The 20,189-nt window shown below is 56.2% G+C and overlaps 1 protein-coding gene across 3 annotated transcripts in view; it reads left to right on the plus strand.

Moving 5' to 3' along the window:
* Positions 1-20,189, plus strand: part of AKT2 (AKT serine/threonine kinase 2) — a 37,894-nt gene that overhangs the window by 1,589 nt on the left and 16,116 nt on the right. For 2 of the 3 annotated variants that reach the window (XM_037884347.2, XM_037884349.2), the window contains exons 2-5: positions 14,667-14,807; positions 17,142-17,270; positions 17,891-18,002; positions 19,684-19,837. In XM_037884347.2, coding sequence (XP_037740275.1) covers positions 14,762-14,807; positions 17,142-17,270; positions 17,891-18,002; positions 19,684-19,837 — 441 coding nt within the window. In that variant the 5' untranslated portion in view covers positions 14,667-14,761. Of the gene's footprint in view, positions 1-1,278; positions 1,377-14,666; positions 14,808-17,141; positions 17,271-17,890; positions 18,003-19,683; positions 19,838-20,189 lie in introns of all 3 variants that reach the window. The other variant, XM_037884348.2, reaches the window with a different exon arrangement.

Genomic DNA, 20,189 nt, shown 5'->3' on the forward strand with positions numbered 1-20,189 from the left:
ATCCCTGTGTAACTTATGCCTCCAAAACACCGAGAATGGCTTGCTGTTTGTCACTAAGACTTCTTTGAAAGCATCTGCTCCTTGCCATTTTATCCACAGGACAGGATGTAGGACGTGGTAGAGATGCAAATCTTTGAAACTAGTGTTTGGCTTCTGTTTTTCATTGCCACTTGGAAACCATAAACACTTAAAAATATACCCAAACTGTGCAAGTTGTAGGGCTGTATTTTTATCTCTGCATGCCAGTGACAGGGCTGAAAACCACTTGCTCTTTACTCTTGTGGATTCTTACTTGTCATCAGAATCCCTCGATAGCAGTATGGTTTGCTGTCAATATAGGAAAGCTGGGTAATAAACAAGGCAATATACTAAAAATAACTCAGAATAGCATTCGGGGCTTTGAAAACAGGTTTGTCTGCTTGCTTGCTGGTAAGTTAGAATTGGCGAGTGGGCAGTTGATGTTCTCCTTGTTGTTTCCATCTTCCGTTGTGCTTTGGGCAGCAGGTGCAATCTTGCTCTGCGTTGTACATAAGGTTGTATTAGAAATCCCAGCTTGTGTTGGCATTGTGTAGAAAAGCAGATTTCCATAGGCCTTAAAATACGAGGGGGGTTAAGGTAATACTGAGCTTTTAATCTTAGCTTCCTGGAACTCGATTGCTTGGATTTCCCACTCTAGAAATGTTTTAACGCTCTCACTTTTGTAGGCAATATGATTTGATTATAGTTGAGGTCAGAGCTCCATTCTGCTGGACAGACCCTGCCTCAAACAGCGGAGATGCTAAGACAAGATAGACCCAGGGTGCAAGTGGCGGCTGAGGCCCAGAATGGTGGAATAACTTCTCAGCTGAAGTTGCAGCAGGGTAGTGGCAGATCTGGGAACGGGAGCAAGGTTCTCTGACTGCTGGTCCAGCGTCGCCACCAATGGACTGCACTGCCTCAAAGATTAACTGTGTCCATCTGTCCGCTCTAAGGCAATGACTTCAGTGGGACGCTTTTGAGCAAAACGCTCTTTTGTCAGTGTTTGCAGCGTGGTTAAAAACACCGCTCTCCGGATAATTATCCAGCCTTCGGCTTTGCTGGCTGGAGTTGCAAGGGGGTAAGGAGGTGCAGTGCAATCTTGCAGAGAAGAGTAGAGGCGAATTTCAGGTGACGGGGCTGTTTGTGTGGGGAAGAGGCTCTCCTTTGCCAGATGCAGTGTCTGCCCCAAACTTAGTCAAGGCTCAGTTGTAAGCAATTACGGTTGTTTGCTTTTCATTCAAGACTGTCCCCTTCCGGTAGGAGCTGAGCATGTAACCAGAGCTGGCCTGGTGAGAAACGGGCAGTCAGGGCTTCCTGACGGAATGTTTGAGGGGACTCTCAGCTTTCCACTGGAACAGGTAAAGCTGTTGAAATCTGTACAGCTTCTTCATGGTCATTTTACTAAGGCTCACCTCCCCGCGCTCCTCCTGAAGCATGCGGTAGCATGACAGCTGTCCAGGAAATGAGTCTGGTCTAATAGAACAGGGAATGGAAGTCAGGACTCCTGGGTTCTGTCCCCACTCTGGGAGGCGAGTGGTGTCTAATTGTTAAAGCAGGGGGGCTGGGAGCCAGGACTCCTGGGTTCTATCCCCAGCACTGGGAGAGGAATGAAGTCTAATGGTTAGATGGTGAAGTCTAAAGGCCAGGACTCCTGGGTTCTATTTCCAGCTCTGCCATTGATTTGATTTGCCCAAGGTCACATGGCTTGTCCCATCTTAATTTTACCATCGGGGGTTAACATGTACCGCCCAAGGAGAGGTGCCTGGGTTGCTTAATGTGTGGAAAGCTGTGAGATCCTTTGACACAAGGGCTGTAGAAAGGCCATGTGCTGTGATTACTTATTACCATTAACTAGCGGATACCTGGGAACCTGCTGAGAAGCCATGGATCTTGGGCGGAGCACTGAGCCAAAGGAAGAATTGTAATGAAAGATGTTTCTGTCTGGAGAACAGAAACGTGCTTTAATCAGAGAACAGGTTCAAGGTCAGATTACGACATTTTTCAGAAATGTTCCCTGTTGCAGCATGGAGCCACTTGTGATCAATTTGGGGCCAGAACTGCTCAGCAGACTTGGCGATTAGGGTGGGTAAATTTTCAGGACGAGGAGTAAATGGGAAAATAGACCCTCCCTTTCTAAACGATGCAGTTTTGTTCATAGGAACTTTGTGCAGGTCTGTGCACAGGATCGTTTCCAAATACCTGTCCTGCCCCGCCCCCAGGAATTCGCCTGCCCCTGCACTCTGCATATCAGCCTGCACATGCTGTGTGGTCTGAGCTCGCGGGTTATTGACGCTCTGTAGGAGCATTGTCTTTCCAGAGGAATGTAAACCACGGCTGCTACGTGTGTGGTATGAATTGTACCTACCGTTATCTGTCAGTGGGATACCAGGCCAGTGCTAGTGAGGCATCCCCATCTCCACGGCTCTGGATTTGATCAGGAAGTGAGCTTGGAACGAAGGTGCAGAGACATGCGGTCATTCCAGCCGATCTGAAATAATGGGTTAGTGGGGTAATCCTCTTGGGGCAGTTCACTTGTCGTTCTGTTCGGCGCTGTTCGAAGGGAGAGCTGTGGGTGGCTTGCTTTCCTGGTGGAAGTCCCTTTATCTGATGGGCTGGTGCAGGAGGAGGCATGTCTATTAATGGTTCTGAGAAGATGACTTAGAAAACAAACTTGTCCTGTGATGTGACCAGTCAGAAATGACACGTGGCGCTTGGCGAGACTTGAAACCCTACGACAGCACGTCAATGTAGACACTTACTGCGGTGATGGGAGGGCTTCTCCTGTGGTCACAGAAAGTCCACCTCCCTGCAAGGCGGGAGCTAAATCAAGAGAAGAATTCTTCCATTGACCTAGCGCTGTCTGCACTGGGCGGGGTAGGTCGGCTTAACTGCATCGCTGGGGTGTGTGGATTTTTCATACCCCCAAGCGACAGCGCTCGGTCGACTCAACGTTTGAGGGTAGACCTGGCCCTAGTTTGGTCCTTGTCATTGCTTGGGTTCTTAGGTCATCAGTACTAACGAGTGGGCAGGTGCTCAGGCGGGTGCAGTAGGAGGAGATGGTAACCGCATGTTTACCTGTGTTGAACACTTGTAATGGACTAGCTGAATAATGCTGTGGGGATGTCTATCCTAGTGCAACTCCGAGACTAATCAGTAACTCACCAGCATAGGGCGCGTTCTGCTTTGCAGCTGGAACAGCCGCTCAGAGTCCTCGTCAGGTGCGTCAGTGTCGCTGGCCCCACTTTAAAGATGGGGAACGTGAGGCACAGTGAAGGGAAGTGACTACCCAGGACATCACAGAAGCCACAAATCTTGCCTGTTGCTGGTAGTGTCTAGCCACCGTTCCAGTCGGTGTTGTGACTCGTAGCCCACACACCCTCCCAGACGTGAGCCGGACAGGGGAGTCCTGGCTCCCAGCCTTGTGCTTTAACTAGGCCTTGCTTCCCCTTCCTGGAGTAACACTTGGAGTGTTTAACATCAAAGCTTTTTTTGCAGACATAGGTGTGTGGGTCCAGAGACCTCTGAGTCCCATGGAAGTTGCTTGTGGAATTCCAGGTTGCCGATGGCCAGGAGTGGCTCCCCACGTGTGGGATTGAGCTCCTGTGTTCTCAGTCCTTAGGGTGAAATGTGCTGACGCTGTCTGTCTGAGGCAAGAAACAGAACCAACCCTCTGCAGCGTGTCCAGCTGCCTTGGGCTGCAGAGGAGGGTTCGAACAGGGAAAGTGACTCTTTGCAGACTTTGAGAAAACCTTGAAGCAGTGTCCTCTGCTTCCCAGGGACGCCGAGAGGGGAGGTGCTGCTCCTTTGCATTAGCCAAAGTGCTTCCTTAGCCCCTCTCATGCCTGCCCCCAACTCGCTCCCTATTGTCCGTTTCCTGTTGTGAGTTGTCGGCATCTGTCATTCATGCCCATGTCCGATGACTCAGCTGATGCTGCAGCCCTGACCTCCAGTGACTTGCTGCTTGCTAGCGAGCAGATATCCCTTTATTCCTAGCATCTTCCCCCTCTGTAAAGTTCATGCCAGGCTTTGCAACTGCCTGGAAGTGAGCATGGGCTGTTTGACAGTAAGTGAGGAGCAGCGATTCAAGCAACCCAAGCAGCCTTTAAAACCCAACCAAGGAAATGCCATGCTCAAGCAGAAGTGCCAAGTATTAGCTGTGTAGCATCCGGGGATGCCGCTTGGCGACAAGCTTCTGTCTCCAAAAGAAAGCATCCGTGTTAGGTTCGTTTTATTCAGTATTGAACCTTCTTTCTTACTCTGAGACAGAAATCCTCCCTGGCCCCTGCATATGGCTTGACATGGATTCCATCGGGCTTTTGCACATGTCTGCACCCATCCCTGCAATCTGTCTGGCAGAGGCAGATTTATATATTTTCCTTAATTGGATGCATGATGTGGTGAAGCAAACCTAGAGCCAAGAGCTGTGAACTCTGAAGTTCAAAGGCTGGCTTTGACTCTGCAGCCTTGTCTGGTTTCAGAGTTGCCCCACTTTGACTTTGAACTGAGGTGCAAACCCCTCTGTGAACACTCTTAAACTCTGCTTGTATCGATTTTTAGGAATAGAGTTAAGCAAAATCTATATAAACCGGGTTTAAATCTAATTAAGAATGTCCACACTGGAGTTCGCGTCAATTTAATGGGACCAGTGTAAAGTCATGCTTTTAAACTGAAGCAACTTTGAAGATACAAGGCCTAACTCTTCCTATGAATTTGTCAGGTCACTTGATCTCTTCCTCAGTTATCCCATCCCTATAAATGGGGTGATTAATACGTATGTCTAAAGCGTTTCTTAAATCTGCCCTTTGTCTGCAGCTCACATTTCTGTTGGAAATGGCGCGTGTATACTTGCTGGAGAGGTGCTGCAGGAATTGCTTTGTCTCCTAGTTGCCTAGTCGTGATGCTAATGCTCAGATTCGTGACAGAGGAAGGGGAAGCATGCGCGGCCTGGTCTCGCTCGAAGCTGCTGTTAATGATCACGCTCAGTGTCAGTGCTTTGGTGACATCCAGACAAGCCATCAGTCAGTGTGGCTTTCATTTCTGCAAGGTGTTAATCGGGACCTCAGGGGAACCTGTAGTGTGGCCTGTTGTTGTTTTTTTCTTCCCTTGGGTTAGTCTGTGGTTTTTCGGGGGGGGGGGGGGGGTATAAAATGAAAGTATGAAACATTTTTGTTTCAGGCTTCCAGGAAGTGATGTTTGATGGAGCTCAGTGATGGAATGGAAGGCTCAGATTCTGCTTGTCCCGGGCCGTGTGCTGGCGTTTACCTCTATCTCATGTTGGCTGTATTACCATGAGCAGCACGCAGTGCCTGTAACAGCCCTACTCAGCGCTGGGGAGTAGTGAAGTCTCCGTAAGGTGTGGGGTTCTCATACAGTGCTGCCAACTCTTGTGAGGTTTGCCATGTTCCATCAATCCCCAGCTCCTGGAGTCAAGATTTGGTGATTATCTTGGCCATCATTTAAACTAAAATAAGTTCCTAGCCCTTGTGGCTGTGGAGAAGCACTTGAAAACATGACCCAGAAAGCAAATCAGAATAACCCAATGTCTGTTATTTTGTATACTTGTGTGACTTAAACCAATTCCATGATTTTTGGTGGGCCTTTCTCAGGGTTTTAGAATGCTTTGTGCTGGCAGGGCTGCTTATCCTTTATCTTACTGTTAAAAAAAAATCCACTGGGCTCATGAGTTTGGTACAGCGTGAGTGTTAAGTCAAGCAACACGACAGTTAGTACTTCCTTTGCACCTTTCATGTCAGGAGCCTGGTGCTTTTGAGATATTGAAAGCCACGATCCTGCACTTTGTTCCAGGCTGACTTGAGACTTTGTAATCCCTCTGAGCTTGGGAAATTACTATCCCCATTTTACAGCTGGAGAAAGAGAGGCATGGAGGTACAGTGACTTGCCAAAGCCAGTAGTGGTTTTAGAAATAGAACACAGGAGTCCTGACTCTCAGATCGGACGTGGTCCCTACATAAAACATGTTGGTTTTTTAAAAAACTTGGCTACAGAATGAAGTGCAGCCCACCAGTATTGTGGTGAAGGCACTACTGGAGTAAAACTCAGGAGATCTGGGTTCATCCGTCACTCTGCCGTGCCCTTCCCGCGTCACTTAAACCTCTGGGCCTCAGTTCTCCCTCTGGCAACTTGGGAGGGGGAGAGGGGGTCGTGATCTTGCTTCTGTTCTGTCTGTTTGGATTGTAGGTGCTTTGGGACAATGAGTACAGTGCCCCCCGGAGACTTGGCCGTGCTATCGTAGTGCCAGTGAGACACCCCGACTGAACGGTGCCATGCCTAGTGCCAAAGTCATGGCTAATAACCCAGGTTCTCCGGGAAATCATAGTCTGCCAGGCTAGCCGGCGCAGTGGGGAGCGCACCGAGGCGGGAGGAGCTGCATGTTCAGTGGAGAAGCTATAGATGTGTGTTATTTCCCTCTAGCTTGTTTTCCAGCAATGAGTCACTGGGAACCCCCTCGTCCCCCCCACCAGGCATCTTTTGTCACAGGTGAACGCAGCCCGTTACACGTATCTCAAAGGTGAAATCAAGGCCACGTCGGGGCTGGAGCTCTGTCACCCCAGCACATGTGGTTTTCTCTTACTTCGGGGGCCTCCTTTTCTCTTGTTGATGTTTGACCAGCCAAAATACTAGACTCGGCAGAAATACAGGATGTGGTGACGTGTGGTGAACTGAACCGTCTCTCACATGCACAGGGTAAAACTCATCCCTCGCTGTGTGGAATGGTGGAGCTTCTTGTTGGGTCTTTCGGGGGGTTGTGCCCCAGTGTACGTGGCTCGCCCATCCCTCTACTCTGCTGTGTACCTGAACGGTACAGATGATCTCCCTGCTTCCGCTGGGACGTCGGTGTGGCCCAGCGAGCCAAATCCATGGTGTATATGTGCATTTGGTCGGATGGAATAAGCACTTGTTTGCAGTTCTGGAGCCACCGGAGAGGTTTGCCAAAGGATGTCAGATGTCAGACAACCAAGTGGAATGGCTAATGTTTATTGAGCCTTTTGTTCCAGTGTCTGTCAAACGTAAACCCGGGGAGGGGCTGTGCCAATCCGCAGACAGGCTGGGCGGGTGCCTGAGAAGAGAAGGGGCATTGTTTCCCAGGGACGCTTACGGCTCCCCTGGCACGGGATGCCACCCAAGTTTCTGCAGGGAGCCTGGGGTCTCTTGTGGGTCCTGACAGGTTAGGACTGTTCTCTGCCGGGGAGCTTTGCTTTATACACTTCCATCCTAGCCACTCCTCTGCTTCTCCCCGTTCTGCACATCCTGAAAGGAGTAAACAACCTAGTGTGTGCTTACCTGAGTCTCACAGCCAGCTAGTCAACAGGCTGGCCTCCCTGCCCCCCTCTGGGGTGGGGACGGGGGGCGGACCAGCGCTGGGTCTGAGCGGCAGCATCGCTCCCCGCAGTGCCCCGGTGGGACGGTACTGAGCAGAGGCCCCTTCTGGCTAGTCTGTAGCAGACCTGTCTGCATCTGAGCTGCTCCACTCTGCCCCTCTTTGTAGAGCGCTGCATGTCAGTCTCTCTTCGAGATCTCTCCTTGCACCACAGAGTATTAGCCCTTTGCTGCTGGGAGCTGATTCCCGCCCCACCTCTGACATTAAAGCCACCAATCAATCCAGTGCCAGATGCTTCAGAGGGAATGAACAGAACAGGGCAATTATCGAGTGATCCATCCCCTGGCGTCCAGTCCCAGCTTCTGGCCGTCAGAGCTTTAGGTCCGCCCAGAGCATGGGGTTGTCTCTAACCCTCTTGGCTTGTAGCCATTGATGGACCTGTCCTCCAGGAATATGGAATATATTTTACTTCTAGCTGAGGATCTCAGAGCACTTTGCAAGTATTTAACCCTTCCAGTGCTGCTCAGGCAGGTTAGGTTCCTAACGTAAGTTCCATTTGACAGAAACTGAGGCCCCGAGTGAAGAGCCGACCTCCCCGAGGGGATGATGCTCTGGTCTCCTGGGCCTTAGCTCGGAAAATGCACAGAGAGGCAGTATCGAAAATCCTGCTCATTTAGATCTGCTCCCGCTCAACCAGCTGGAAGCAGGGATGCCTGGGGGCAGTTTTCTGGCCTGCGCTGAGCGGGAGGTCAGACTCTTCAATGTAATGGTTCCTCCCGCCTCAAAGTCGCTGAACCGATGGCTTTATTTCCAGTGAACCCAGCTTTCTGTGGGCGTGCCTGCAAGGCCTAGTGCCCCAGCCCCAAACCTATGCTGTTTGCATTGCAGTCCTGTGCAGAATCTCTGCCGGAGGGCAGGGCTCTGCGGAGACAGGTTGTCCGTGCACGCCGACCCGGGCACCTGTGACCTGCCGAACTGAGCGTTCAGAGCAAGGGTCTAAAGTACTGAAGGCTCGGTCAGCAAATCGATAGGCCAGTCCCTGCTGCATCTGTCTGTTTGCTGTCCCTTGCCTCTCTCTGGTGTTCTCCCATGGCCCCGGGGCCCCGGCAAGTCTGCAACTCACCGTCTTTAATAGACAGGTTTTTCTCCCACTGGGCCTGGGAAGCAGCTGAATAACGGAGACCCTGGTGCGCTGAGGTCAGACAGGAAGAGAGCGTCAGAGCAGGGACTTGAAGCTGGCTCTGCCAAGTCCCTGACTAGCGTGCTAACCACTGGGCGCTCCTTCCGTCATGCAGCTGCAGCGAGCCTTCTCAGAAGAGCCGTCCTTTCACACCTGGCCCATTCCTACCTCCAGGCCAGCAGGGAAACTCACGATCACCCAGAAGGCAGGCCCCGAAGCGGAGCTCTCGCTCAGCCGTGTCACGTGCTGCTTCTGGCGAGCTACACCTAGTGCCACGAGCCAGCCTGGCTTTCTCAGGGATTGGTGAGGGAGGGCAGTCCTTCTACCCCGAGACGGATTTTCAGCTTAAGACTCCAGGCATCTCTGGTGGCACTGTAACCACCATTGGGCTCTGGCTGTTCCCCGGCAAGGAACTGGGGGTGCCAGGGGAAGCTGATCTAGTGAAAGTGAGCAGAGGGATAATGGAAGGTGCTGGATTGACCCTCCTGGGGCCCAAAATCTTCAGGGTACAGCCCTTGTAGTAGCAGGGAGAAGCTTACACATGCACCGGGATGGGGTCCCCCCAAAGCGCTCTGAGATCTGCTGGTCAGAGCTCTGTGTGTGTGAGTGAGAGAGAAGGACAGGAGGAGCTCAGGTTCTGTAGCCCGTTTAGCCCTTCCCTGCTCCAGGAGGTGACTGGCAAGTCTGGCCCTCCGAGGGGAGCCTGTCAGCCTGCCATTGGATGGCGATGCAGGCCTGGCTGCTGCTGAGCTCACTTGGTTTCCAGCTGGTGACCTCCAGGTGAAAGGCTCCTCACCTGCTCTCCTGCAGGAGCCCGCCAACCCCGGCCAGCGCGGAGTTCGGAGTCTGAAGAAGTGCTCGAGTGGCCACCGTGAAGTGATCGCATCCCCTGAGGCGCCAAGGCTCGTGCTGCCTGGCTTCTCCTCACTTATTTCTAAAGGTCGCAGGGTCAGTCTCGCCGCCGTCCTGGCAGGCGAGAGCTGGCGCGTGTGAGCAGGGACGCTGCCTGCCTGGACATCACTTTGCTCTCTCTCATTGCATGTGGCTGCCCAGTAAAGTCACAGAATCCCAGGGTGGGTTCCAAACGCCTCGAGCATTGCTTGTGCTAAGGGGCGTAATGCTCCCCAGGGGTAAGCTGATCAGCTCCGCTCTCAGGATGCTGCCGGACGTCGACGCTTTCCAGTGCTTGTTCTGTACCTGAGGAGCGTGTGTGGAACCCTGGGCTCCGATGGCACTTATTGCGGAGCTGGTGAGGACGGGTCAGGTGACGGGTCGATCCGAGCCGCTCTTAGATTGCAAACTCTTCAGGGAAGAGACTCTGGGGGAGACGTTTCAGAAGCATCTAAATGAGTGAGGAGCCAGCAGGAAGGTCAGTGGGGCTTTGGCTCATAAGTGACTTTGACCCGTCTGAAAACTTACCCTGTGTCATCTGATGGGGGCATTCCCAGACCCCGTGGCCTTACCCCGAAGACAGCTGGAGAAAGATTTAGTTTTCTCCCTCTGGGTCAGAGCCAGCCATGGTTTATCTGCAAAGGTCTGGTCTGCCTCTGCTGTTCTCTTGGCTCCAGCTTGGTCTGAGCATGTGGCAGTCACAAATACAGGTGATCTAGTCACTGTTAAAGGCATATGATGTTCGCCGGAAGGTGGATCCTCACCGGTGCGCCGTGTCCCACAGTGCTTGCCACCTGCAGGCTCAGAATCGCTCCCAACTCCTCAGAATTGTTGGCATTCCCCAAATGGCTTCTCTTGGCGGGCGTACCCGCGCCAGCTGGCAGTTTGCAGGGTTTGTGGCCGCTCTGAGAACCTGTGGGACCCTACAGACATTCCAGCCCTTGATAATATGGTTGTTAATCTGCTAAGATTTACGCTTATGCTGGGACTGCATCTTGTCTCTAGCTAGAGCCACAGCGTTTGCTCAGTCCTGGGCTCCAGGCTCTTCTCGGAGGAACATTGTTTTTTAGCCTCTCCTTGCCTTGGCCTGCAGCCCTGGGATGGAGGTAATGTTACCTCCTGCGCTTGGAGATGGCCAGGTGAGGATCCACGTTTGCCGTTCGTCTGACCGGTGCTGCTAGTGGAATTTCAGAGGAGGACTGCGTGGAGCTCTGGACTGGGACTCAGCAGACCTGGGTCCTGTTCTAGCTCTGCCATTGGCCCACTGCATCACTGTGGGCGAGCCACTTCCTGTCCCCATGCCTCAGTTTCCCCTCTACGAACAGGGGTGATGCTACTTTCCTTCTTTGTAAAGTGCTTTGAGCTCTCTGGATGAAAAGCTAGGGGTTCTTATTAAATCAAAGCGAGCCCAGCCAGGCTGTGGGCTTGACGCCACCTCTCTGCAGAGCTCCAAGGAAGTCGCCGGTGGGGAAAACAAGAGGCACGAATGGGCGCTTCCAGGAAGTCAGTTCTTCTGCCAAGGGTGCAGTAAGCCACCGGGCTGTTGGTCTGGCCTGTTTCACCCACACGTTGTTCATTATAAGCTATTCCCCGGGGGGTTTCTCGCAGACCGACAGGACGCCTCTAACGAGGTCACTCAGGGAAAGGGTTACATTCTGGTGCCAACAGGATCCTCTGAAGTCGTCTGGGCAAGGGGATGGTTCCTTTTGGAAATCGATTCTCTCCATATGCCACCATGTTCACTGGGTCTTACCCCTTTGTTTGCTGTCCCCTAATCACATGGCTCTGTCTTTCCAGCAGCTGTCCATTCGCCTGCGTTCTAGCCTATTGCAAATACCTTTCGCCTTGCGCGGGAGGAAGACCCGGGTATGCGTTCGCAGCCTCGCACTTGCGCTGCGCGGGAGCATCTGGGGTCAGCAGCTGCAGTGGCTTCTCTCTCTTGTCTTATGCCGAGACAGGGCCCTCTGTGCCACAGTTCACAAGACGGGAAGATGCTGTTATTGCTGGACCTTTAGCACTGTTATGTAAAAGAGTGAAATCCAGTTGCAACGCTGGCTTTGTTTGTTAGCTAGGATTGCAGCCGTTGTTCTGTATAAACTTGTCTGCTGGGGTCAGAGTGATGTCGTCTTTCTCCCAGTCTTGTTTCTGTTCAGTTTTGCCAATGAAAATACATGTAGATTAAATCGCCTTATTTGTGCGGGGTTTATTTAGCTCAGGCCTGGAGCACGCAGGGAGAAGTGTGGCAGTTCTGTGGCCGCATGCAGCCCCCGCCCGGCCCGCTCGCTGTCAGCTGGTGTGCGGACCATCATTCTCTGACGTTGCGTTCTGTAAAACCGGGGGACAGTCGGCGCGTCGAACTGGAAGCTTGGAGCACTGGAGTGCGGCCCTTTGGCCGCCGCCCGCTCAGGCCTTAAGCCAATCCCTTCCCAAACGCGCTGGCACGTCTCCTGCTCTCTTTGCCTGTGTCCGGGGTGCCTCACTCAGGAGTTTGGCAGATCTGTTTGAAAAGCCCCTGTGATCGCCGAGGGCTAAATATCGCCAAAGTGCCTGTCGGGTATTTCCAAATGGGCGCAGCCGCCTGCTCTGTGTACGCCCACAGGCTGGCCTGGCATTGGGTCGTAATATTACACGTTGCCTCTTGGGCATTTGCCAGTTTGGTCTTACGGGGCGAGCTTTGGTCCCCTGGTCTCCAACCTCAGTTACCCCAGTGGCTGTTCTGGGCGAGTCCAGATGTGTGGGCTTCGCTCCCGAGCGGGAGGACAGGCTGCAGAGATGGGAGCGGAGAGAGCTCTGGCCAAGCGTCTGGGCTGGTCAGATCTCCGAGGAAAACAGGGCACGTAGGATCCCTTCTTCAGCCCGGCCCGCAGAGAGCGGGCGACGCATGTCCGTGATAGGGCACGAGTGAGGAACCCCAGTTCCCGAGAGGGGTGCGCACTGGAGGGCGCTCGAGTTGAATAGGAGAGCTGGCTAGGGGGCAGCGTGCCCGAGCTCCAACAGGCCTTCGACACCAAGGAACTCTTGGCAGGCGATCTGACCTCTTCCGCTGCATGGACTGGAGCTTTCTGGGCCCTGTCCCGGCTCCACTTGCTCCTATTCAGGCGGCCCTGGAACCAAAGCAGACCGCCAGCGGCGTGACGTTTCACCCGTTGCGTCTCCACATGAACTTCCCTCCGCAATTTCCCGTCCCCAAATGGCAGCAGGGACGTGGGAGAAGCAGGATGGCGAGGCCCGCATGAGGAGCAGGTGAGCTGTAAGGAAAGGGGAAAGTGAGCACCATAGCGGGTGTTGAAAATTAGCGGGGTGTTCTGTGATTGGCCATTCCTGAGTGGTTCCAGGAAAGCACGGATATGCGAGGGCATCAGAAATAGCCACGGTAGATGGGGCAGCTTTACACCCTGCAACGCTGGGACAGCCGCCTTTCTAGTGACCTGAAGTTTTATTTCAACCCTTGTCTCTGTTCATTCTAGTCCTGTCGCTCCGATGACCATCGTGCGTACTTTCCCTACTTCAGTCCTGCTGTTTGCCGGGGCTGCTAGCTTGGGCGGAGCCAGGACTGAAGCGGAGCGTGTGAACTCCCCGGCTTTGGCGGCTCACGCTGCGTGGTCACTCGACCGAAGTAGCTAGTCCGGGGCGAGGGAGCCTGTCACCCTTTGATCGCTGATGTGGGGGGAGAGGATCCCTCTGCTCCACCAGCCCGGTGTCGTGCTGAGTTGAAAAGGCATGTCCAAGGCATGGCATGGGGAGGAAGGCCCAGGCCCAAAGTGACTGGAGACCCAGGAGCCGGTGGTGCTGTTGCTGGGCTGTGGAAACCCGGCGTTGTGCCTGTATGTTTTTACCTTCCTGCGCGGGTCTCGTGACCCTACACTGCGCCAGGCTCCAGCCTGGCCTAGGGAAGCGCCCTTTCAGGGTTCGAGTGGTACAGTCGCCTCTCCTGGAGCACCCTGATTTCCCTGCCTCGCCACTCCATCGTGGAGCGAACGGCCGAGCGGCTCCCCGGCCGAGCGTTCAGCACGCTGGTCCTAACAGCCGAGCTCCTGCCGTGCGGGGCCCTGGCATTGGGGCCGGGCGCTGCAGGGCTCCTGGGCTTGCTGGAATGACAATAGATCCAGCAGGCGTGCCGAGCGGCCTGGCAACTCCCAGCGCTTGGCGCTCCTCGCACACCATCGCTAGTGGTCTGTTCCCAGAGCCGGGCTGCGCTCGAGAGGGAGAGGGCTTGGCAAGGGGTGCTGTTGGCAAAGGTGTCAAACCCTGGGCTGGGGTGAGCCCCGTGCAGAGGCCTGGACCTGGAATCAGCCCTGGGGTGGTTCAACCCCGTTGCCAGCAGGAGTTTTCCTGACCAGCCTGCACAGCGGACACTCCTCCGCGCCCGAGCGGAAGTGATGGCAAGCGCTCTCGGGGAACGGTCCTGGCTGTGTGCCAGCCACAGCCTCGCCTGTCCAGCGTGGGCCCCGCGGGGTTCCAAGACTAGCCCTAGCCCTGCCGCCTCCAGCCGCCCCCTCTCTCCCCGTCAGCTGCTGCTCCTGCCTGCCGCCCCGCAAGTCCTGTCAGGTGACTTGGATTAATTTTTCTCCAGCTGTTTGTTTTGTAAGGGCTCTTGCCTGTGGAGCGTGTGTGTTTTCCCCGCCAGCGTCTTTGATCTGAGCATGTGCGATTAGTGCCTCTTATCTCCAAGGCTTTTTATCACCCGTGATGGTAGCACATGGTGCTGCGGGGAGATAAGGGTCTCTGGAAACAGAGGTAAACACCTCGCTGGCTGCCTGAGCAGGTAGCTGGGCTCTCCCTGCAAACAGGGCTCTGATTCCCCGGGGCCTGTGTTTACGGAGACCACATCGATGTAGCGGGGGAGTTTTTAATGATACCCAGTGTGGGGGCGGTTTCCTACTGATACTGCCTTTCTGTCTTCATGGGAGAGCTGCGTCTGTGTGCTTCGCCCCGTGCACGGCGCGGAGAAGAGGGCACTGGGGGGCCAGAGGAAGGGCATCTCCGATCACACACACACCCCCCCCCCCCGCTCTTTGTCTGCCTTCTTGGTTTGGTTTGTAAGCTCACGGGGGCAGGCACTGGTGTGAAGACTCTCGCTGGCACGTGCTCAGTCCTGTGGGTGGAGGGGGGCGGATTCGGTCCCCGTGGCGAGCGACACTGGATCTTTAGTGGCGGCGTTCGTGGGAGCTCCGTCCACAGCTTTGTCTGGACATCCAGTGAATTCTGCGATGGCAAATGGCCTCTTTTCTTCTACAGACGCTCACTGCGCCCACAGCTTGTCCTGCAGCGGGCAGCGTTACCCTGGTTCCTTGTCCTGCCCTGCAGAGGTGGCTGGGAGCTGGGGCACCAACATGAACGAAGTGTCAGTCGTCAAAGAGGGCTGGCTGCACAAGAGAGGTAAGGATCCCACCCAAAGGTGGTGCATGTTGGGGGCACACAATCACACCAGCCTAACTAAAGGTGGGATTTTAAACCGGTGCAGCTTTGTGTGTGGACACTCTGATAGGGTTTAAACTGGCCTGTGCTGGTTTAGTTTGCACTGTGAATTGTTTTAAACTGATGTAAGTGTGGCTACGCAGGTGTTTGCACTTGCTGAACTAATCTGGTTTTTGAACTGCTGCAACTTGTGTGTGAACCCAAGCCCTAGCTGTTTGCATTGCGGCTTTCAGCGGCTGCAAGCCTTTTCTGAGCCCTGCAGATAAGCTTGCTGTAATCCTGAAAGAAGAGAGTGCAGAGACTGCTCGCCCAGGGTGGCAGGGCTCCTGCAGCTCTCCTCTGACCCGCTGACTCCAACAGCAGGTAGCTTGCCCCCCTTGCTGTCCGTGGGCAGCCCCTACGGGGCGTCCAGCACTCTGAAAGCCAAGCTGTAACTGCAACTGAATGACAGGCCAATGTCCTGCCTCCTCTCCTCGGACCTTCTGGCCTGTCCAGCCTCTCCGTCACGCCTCGGGCAGGAGGTCTCCTTCCGGAGCAGCGTCTGCCATGGGCAGATCCGGGGCGATTCCTTGCCGTGCTGTGCTGAGGGATCGGGGTGGCCCCAAGGGGAAGGTGCAGCCTCTGGCTGCAGGGAGGCAGCGCGGGGCAGAGGCTCTGTGCTCCCTGGTGGAGAAGGGGAAGCTGTTTGAGGGCTGTGCCGGCTTAGTGGCATCCCTTTGGCTTCGGGGCACCGTGGGCAGTTGCCCCTTGCAGCTGCCGGAGAAAAGGAGGGCTCTGGTTTCCAGTCACTCAGCTGCCCAGCCGTCCCGTTCCCTGCAGCACGCAGAGCCCCGGAGCGTGGGGTGGAAGGGCGCTCAGCCAGACAGGAGCCCTGCCCGAGCTGGGCGCAGGCTGTGCCTCGCCTGGCTGGGCGGCATGTTCTCAAGCTAGGGCCTGAGCTGAAGAGAGCAGGAGCCTTTCCATTGGCTTCTGTGGGCTTGGGAGCAGGCCCTCGGCTCGGTCTGACTGCAGCACGCGCGGGGAGCTCTGCCCCGGGCCCTGGTCGCAGCGCGGTTAGAGCCGTGTGCCAGGGGTCAGGCTGAGGCCCAGTGTGCCCGTTTCCCTGGCCAGCGCGGACAAAAGATTATCTCTGAGACCCATGGTAAGTGTCTCAGCATGTGCCCGGAGCAGGGCTTGCTGGCGTCCCTTGCACCCCGGAGCAGGGGCTGGAGAAGTGGTGGGGCTGGCACGGCTTCGCTCCTGGAGCTGCCAGGCATGTCCTCCAGGCCAGCATCTCTGCCCCCCCCTCCCCCCCCCCCCCCCCCCGGGTGGCTCTGCGTGAGGACCCCAGGCCAGCGGTCGCTTTTATTTTTAGCGTTCTAGAGTGCAGGGGCCTTGCAGCAGCTGTGCAGGGGGTTATTTATAGAGACGCGGAAGGTGGGCCGGTGTTTTCCCTGGTTGCTGAGCACTTTCGGGAGCAGGGGCTGGCAGCCCTGCAGCTCGGACACATCCTGGCTGGCTCCCATTATTCCAGTGGCGTGCCCAGGGCTTCTGGGTCTAGCAAATGTCTCCTCTCTGCCAGGGAGAGAGCAGGGGGTCAGGATTCAGTGCTATTTCTGTACGTGGCATGGTGTGCCAGGACCAGGGGCTGAGGCTAAGGTGCTAACTGTGTGAAGCCACATCCCTTAAAACAGCCACAGAGCCGGCCGCTTTTGGCCATGGCTGCTGCTTGAGCTAACGTGTCGGCTAACGTCCGGGCAGGGACCTGGGAGCCAGAACTCCCTCTGTGAGCCTTGGGCAGGTCACTTCACTAGCCTGCCTTTGGGTGGGCTTCCCTGGGAAATAAGACTGTTTACCTGCCTTACTGGGATTCACAGGGGCCCCAAAGGAAAAAGCAGGTGTTTGGAAGTTCCCCAGAAGTTACCCCTGAAATACCTTAAAGGACCCTCATTTCATCACTAAGGATCTGTCTCAAGTGTTGGCCCAGCGTGGGCGGCGCGGATCCACTCCCACCCTTGGGAGGCCCAGTGCCGCTGTCTCGGTGTCCTTGGCTCTGCGTGAGCCTCTTGCCGCTAAAGCCCCGAAGTGGCTGTGGGGCGCTGAGAGCGCCGTGGGCCTTTGAGTCTCTGGAGCGTCTCCAGTGAAATTCGGTGGTTTGTCCCTTCGCTGGCTCTTTGCTGTGCCCGGGCCTTGCTGAGAGCAGGGCAGCGGCTCGGGTGCCGAAGTCGGGGTGGGAGCTGGTTTGAAGCGGGCTCTGTAGCGAAGGGGCAGAGCGAGGCGTGAAATAACACTAGGCATAATTCGGTTTTGTTCCAGGGGAGTACATTAAAACATGGAGACCCAGGTACTTCCTTCTGAAAAGCGACGGCTCTTTCATCGGCTACAAGGAGCGGCCCGAGACGTCTGATCACAGCTTGCCACCTCTGAATAACTTCTCGGTCGCAGGTGCGTCTGCCGGCTAAACCTGGAGGTGCAGGGGGACCCGCAGGGACACGTCCGTGTCTCTCCCCAGCAGATGCACGTTCCCCGTCTCATGGTGCCCATGTCCCCTCTGAAGCCAAGAGGAGAGTTCAGTCTCCAGGAGCTTTGGGCCATGGTGCCCGACATTAGTGCCCCGCGAACGGCTTGTCCAGCAGCTGTGTTCCTCTCTCTCACTGCTGGGCTCTGATGTGACCGCCCCGGAGCCCTGTCTGGCAGCCTGCCCTGCTGTCGCTCGGGGGAGAATAGCAACCGGCTGCCCGACACTCGTGTGTGGGACTAGTGCGGGTTTAGTCCCATAGTGTTAGCACCGTTGAGAGCCCTGGTGTGGACGGGCTGCCGGCTGCCATCTTTGAAAGGAAGCTGGCACCCTGGAGAGGTGGCACCGGGAGGTGGCTGGCGCCAGGCCCCGGGTGCTGTATGTGAGGCCGACAGGCGGCATTTAAAGACGCAGGGTAGGGATTTTAATGGGATCCTGCGCTGAACAGGGAGCCAGTGCAGGAGGTTCCAGGTTAGCAAAGGGGACCTGGTCTCAGAAATCGGGGCAGCCTGCACTCCGCCCCCACCCACTCCCCCTCTGCCCCCAGAATGCCAGCTGATGAAGACCGAGCGCCCCCGGCCAAACACGTTCGTCATTCGGTGCTTGCAGTGGACGACTGTCATCGAAAGAACCTTTCATGTGGACTCTCCCGACGAGCGGTAGGTGCAGCTCCGCACACTCCCGTCTGCGTCACGGGGCGCCCGCCTCCTCCAGGCCATCATACAGCACAGGGCCTGGCGGGTGGCAGGGGGGGCCAGGCTCCCTGGGAACTTAGCTCTTTGTCTTCAGATTCCTTGGCAGCCACCTGCCAGCCAGCCCTCCCAAACCTGCTGAGAGGCAGATGTTCTCCCCACATCAAGGGGGAGAGGGGGGCAGAGGGAGAAGGGTGTGTCCACCCTAGACCCCGCAGACCGACATCAGGGACTCCCTGCATGCTGGGCGTGGCACCGAACAGCTCTGATCTGAACAGAGGGTGGGAACGGGGATGTGAAGTATTTCGGTGCCAGGCAGGAGCGTTCGCGTGATCCTCCCCTGGAAGGCCAAGCTAGGGGCCTCCGGCTCCAGGTGGGGTGTGTCTAGCTGTTATAGGGGAGGAGACGGAACTCTGTCTGGCTCTCTGTACCCCAGGACCCGCAAAGACCCGCTTCGTGGCAGGCTGGAATTTCTCCCGCGAGTCCCAGCTCCCTGCTAGAGGTGCCTGGCTGTGAGCTCCTTGCCCCGCAGCCTCTGCTGCCCTGGGAGCTCTGGCGAGGTCAGGCAATGCCAGCTGCCACCCGGACAGGCGTGGGACCTGCAGCTCGTGTGCACTGGCTCCATTGAACCGCAAGGGAATGGAGCGGTAGCGAGCAGGTGCGCTGGTAGGGGTGGCCCCATGCACGCCCGCCCTCTGCCCAGCTGCTGGCGTGGAGGTGCCCAGGTCCTGGGAGCCGCCACTCGAACTAGCAAGGAGCCTGAGGGGCGCAGGCGTGGCCTGCCTTGGAGCATTGCGTGCTGGGACAGCAGGTCCCCTGCACCTCGTGTCGGGGGGGTGGGATTTGGCCTTTTGACCTGGGGCCTGGTTATGCGTGGCCATCGGCCGCAGTGCAGAGCAGGTGTGTGACACTCTCCTTGCACCAGAGTGAAGGGTGCCAGGAGGCGCTAGGTCGCAGGGAATTGAAGCAGGCTGAGCAGCTGATCTGACAGACCCTCCCCCACCAGCAGGCGCTTCGTCTGGGGAACCCCACTGATGGTTCGGTAACCCTCGGACACTGCTCGCGCTGGCCGAGTGGGCCCCCTTAGCTGGTTTGGCCTGGCTGCCCTGTGTGGCTTCCCGGCTCCCTGCTGAGCCTTGAGCGCGAAGCTGGGCTCTGGCAGGGGCTCCTGGCCGGAGGGGGAATCGTGGTGCATTGTGTTCACCGCTTGAGTTCTCCTCGGCTAGTTCCCAGGGGCTCCCTGTCCCCCTCGGGACCAGGGGGTCTCTAGGCAGCAGTGAGAAGAGCTCCTTGCTCTGAGCACAGCATGCCCTCACGCCAGGGGCCTCTTGCAACCAGAAGAAGTGGGAAGTTTTGTGTTTGAGCTAATTGCAAAGGTCCGCTCCGAAGCGAGGATAATGGGTCGCGCTGGCAGAGTGCGAACCGGGGGTGAGGAGGCCCGGGCTGAAATCAGTCAGGGCAGCGCTGGGACCCGGGGTCACTGCTGTGGGAGGAGGAAGCGCAGAATCCGAGCTGCCAAGACCCGGCCTGCTCAGAGGTGCTGAAGCACCCGTCCATCCCTCGGCTCCTGCCGTGCTCTCCCTCTGCCATCGGCCGTGCTGGTGCCCGGGCCCTGTGCGGCGCGTCCTGACCCCTGTGCTCGCCGCAGGGAGGAGTGGATGCACGCCATTCAGACCGTCGCCAACAGCTTAAAGAACCAAGAGCCCGAAGAAGACACGATGGATTACAAATGCGGCTCTCCCACCGACACCACCGGGGCTGAGGAGATGGAAGTGGCCGTGACCAAAACCCGGGCGAAAGCAGTAAGGCAGCTGGCGTGTTGAGGTTTCTCAGCGGGGGTGGGGGGTTGTGGTTTCGGGGGGCAGGATGGGAAGGAGGTGGGGGACCCCAAACCTTGTTTTGGCTGTACTATGAGGTCGCAGTCTGGGAAAGGTCAGAACCTTCGCCGTCGTGATGCTGGGTCCGTTCCTGTTTTCATTCGTTCGCTCCAAGCTGCTAACGTCTCCCGGCCAGGTTCTCCTGCGTGCTCGCTGAGAGCCTGGAGAGGTGGGATGGGGGGTCACTCCAGCTAGGTCCCTCACAGGGGCTGATCTCACCCATCCCCTGTGACAGAAACGCACTGTGATTTCTTTCCCCCGGGCTGCATGTGGTTCA

This window comes from Chelonia mydas, chromosome 23, assembly GCF_015237465.2.
Source record: "Chelonia mydas isolate rCheMyd1 chromosome 23, rCheMyd1.pri.v2, whole genome shotgun sequence".
Taxonomy (NCBI): domain Eukaryota; kingdom Metazoa; phylum Chordata; order Testudines; family Cheloniidae; genus Chelonia; species Chelonia mydas.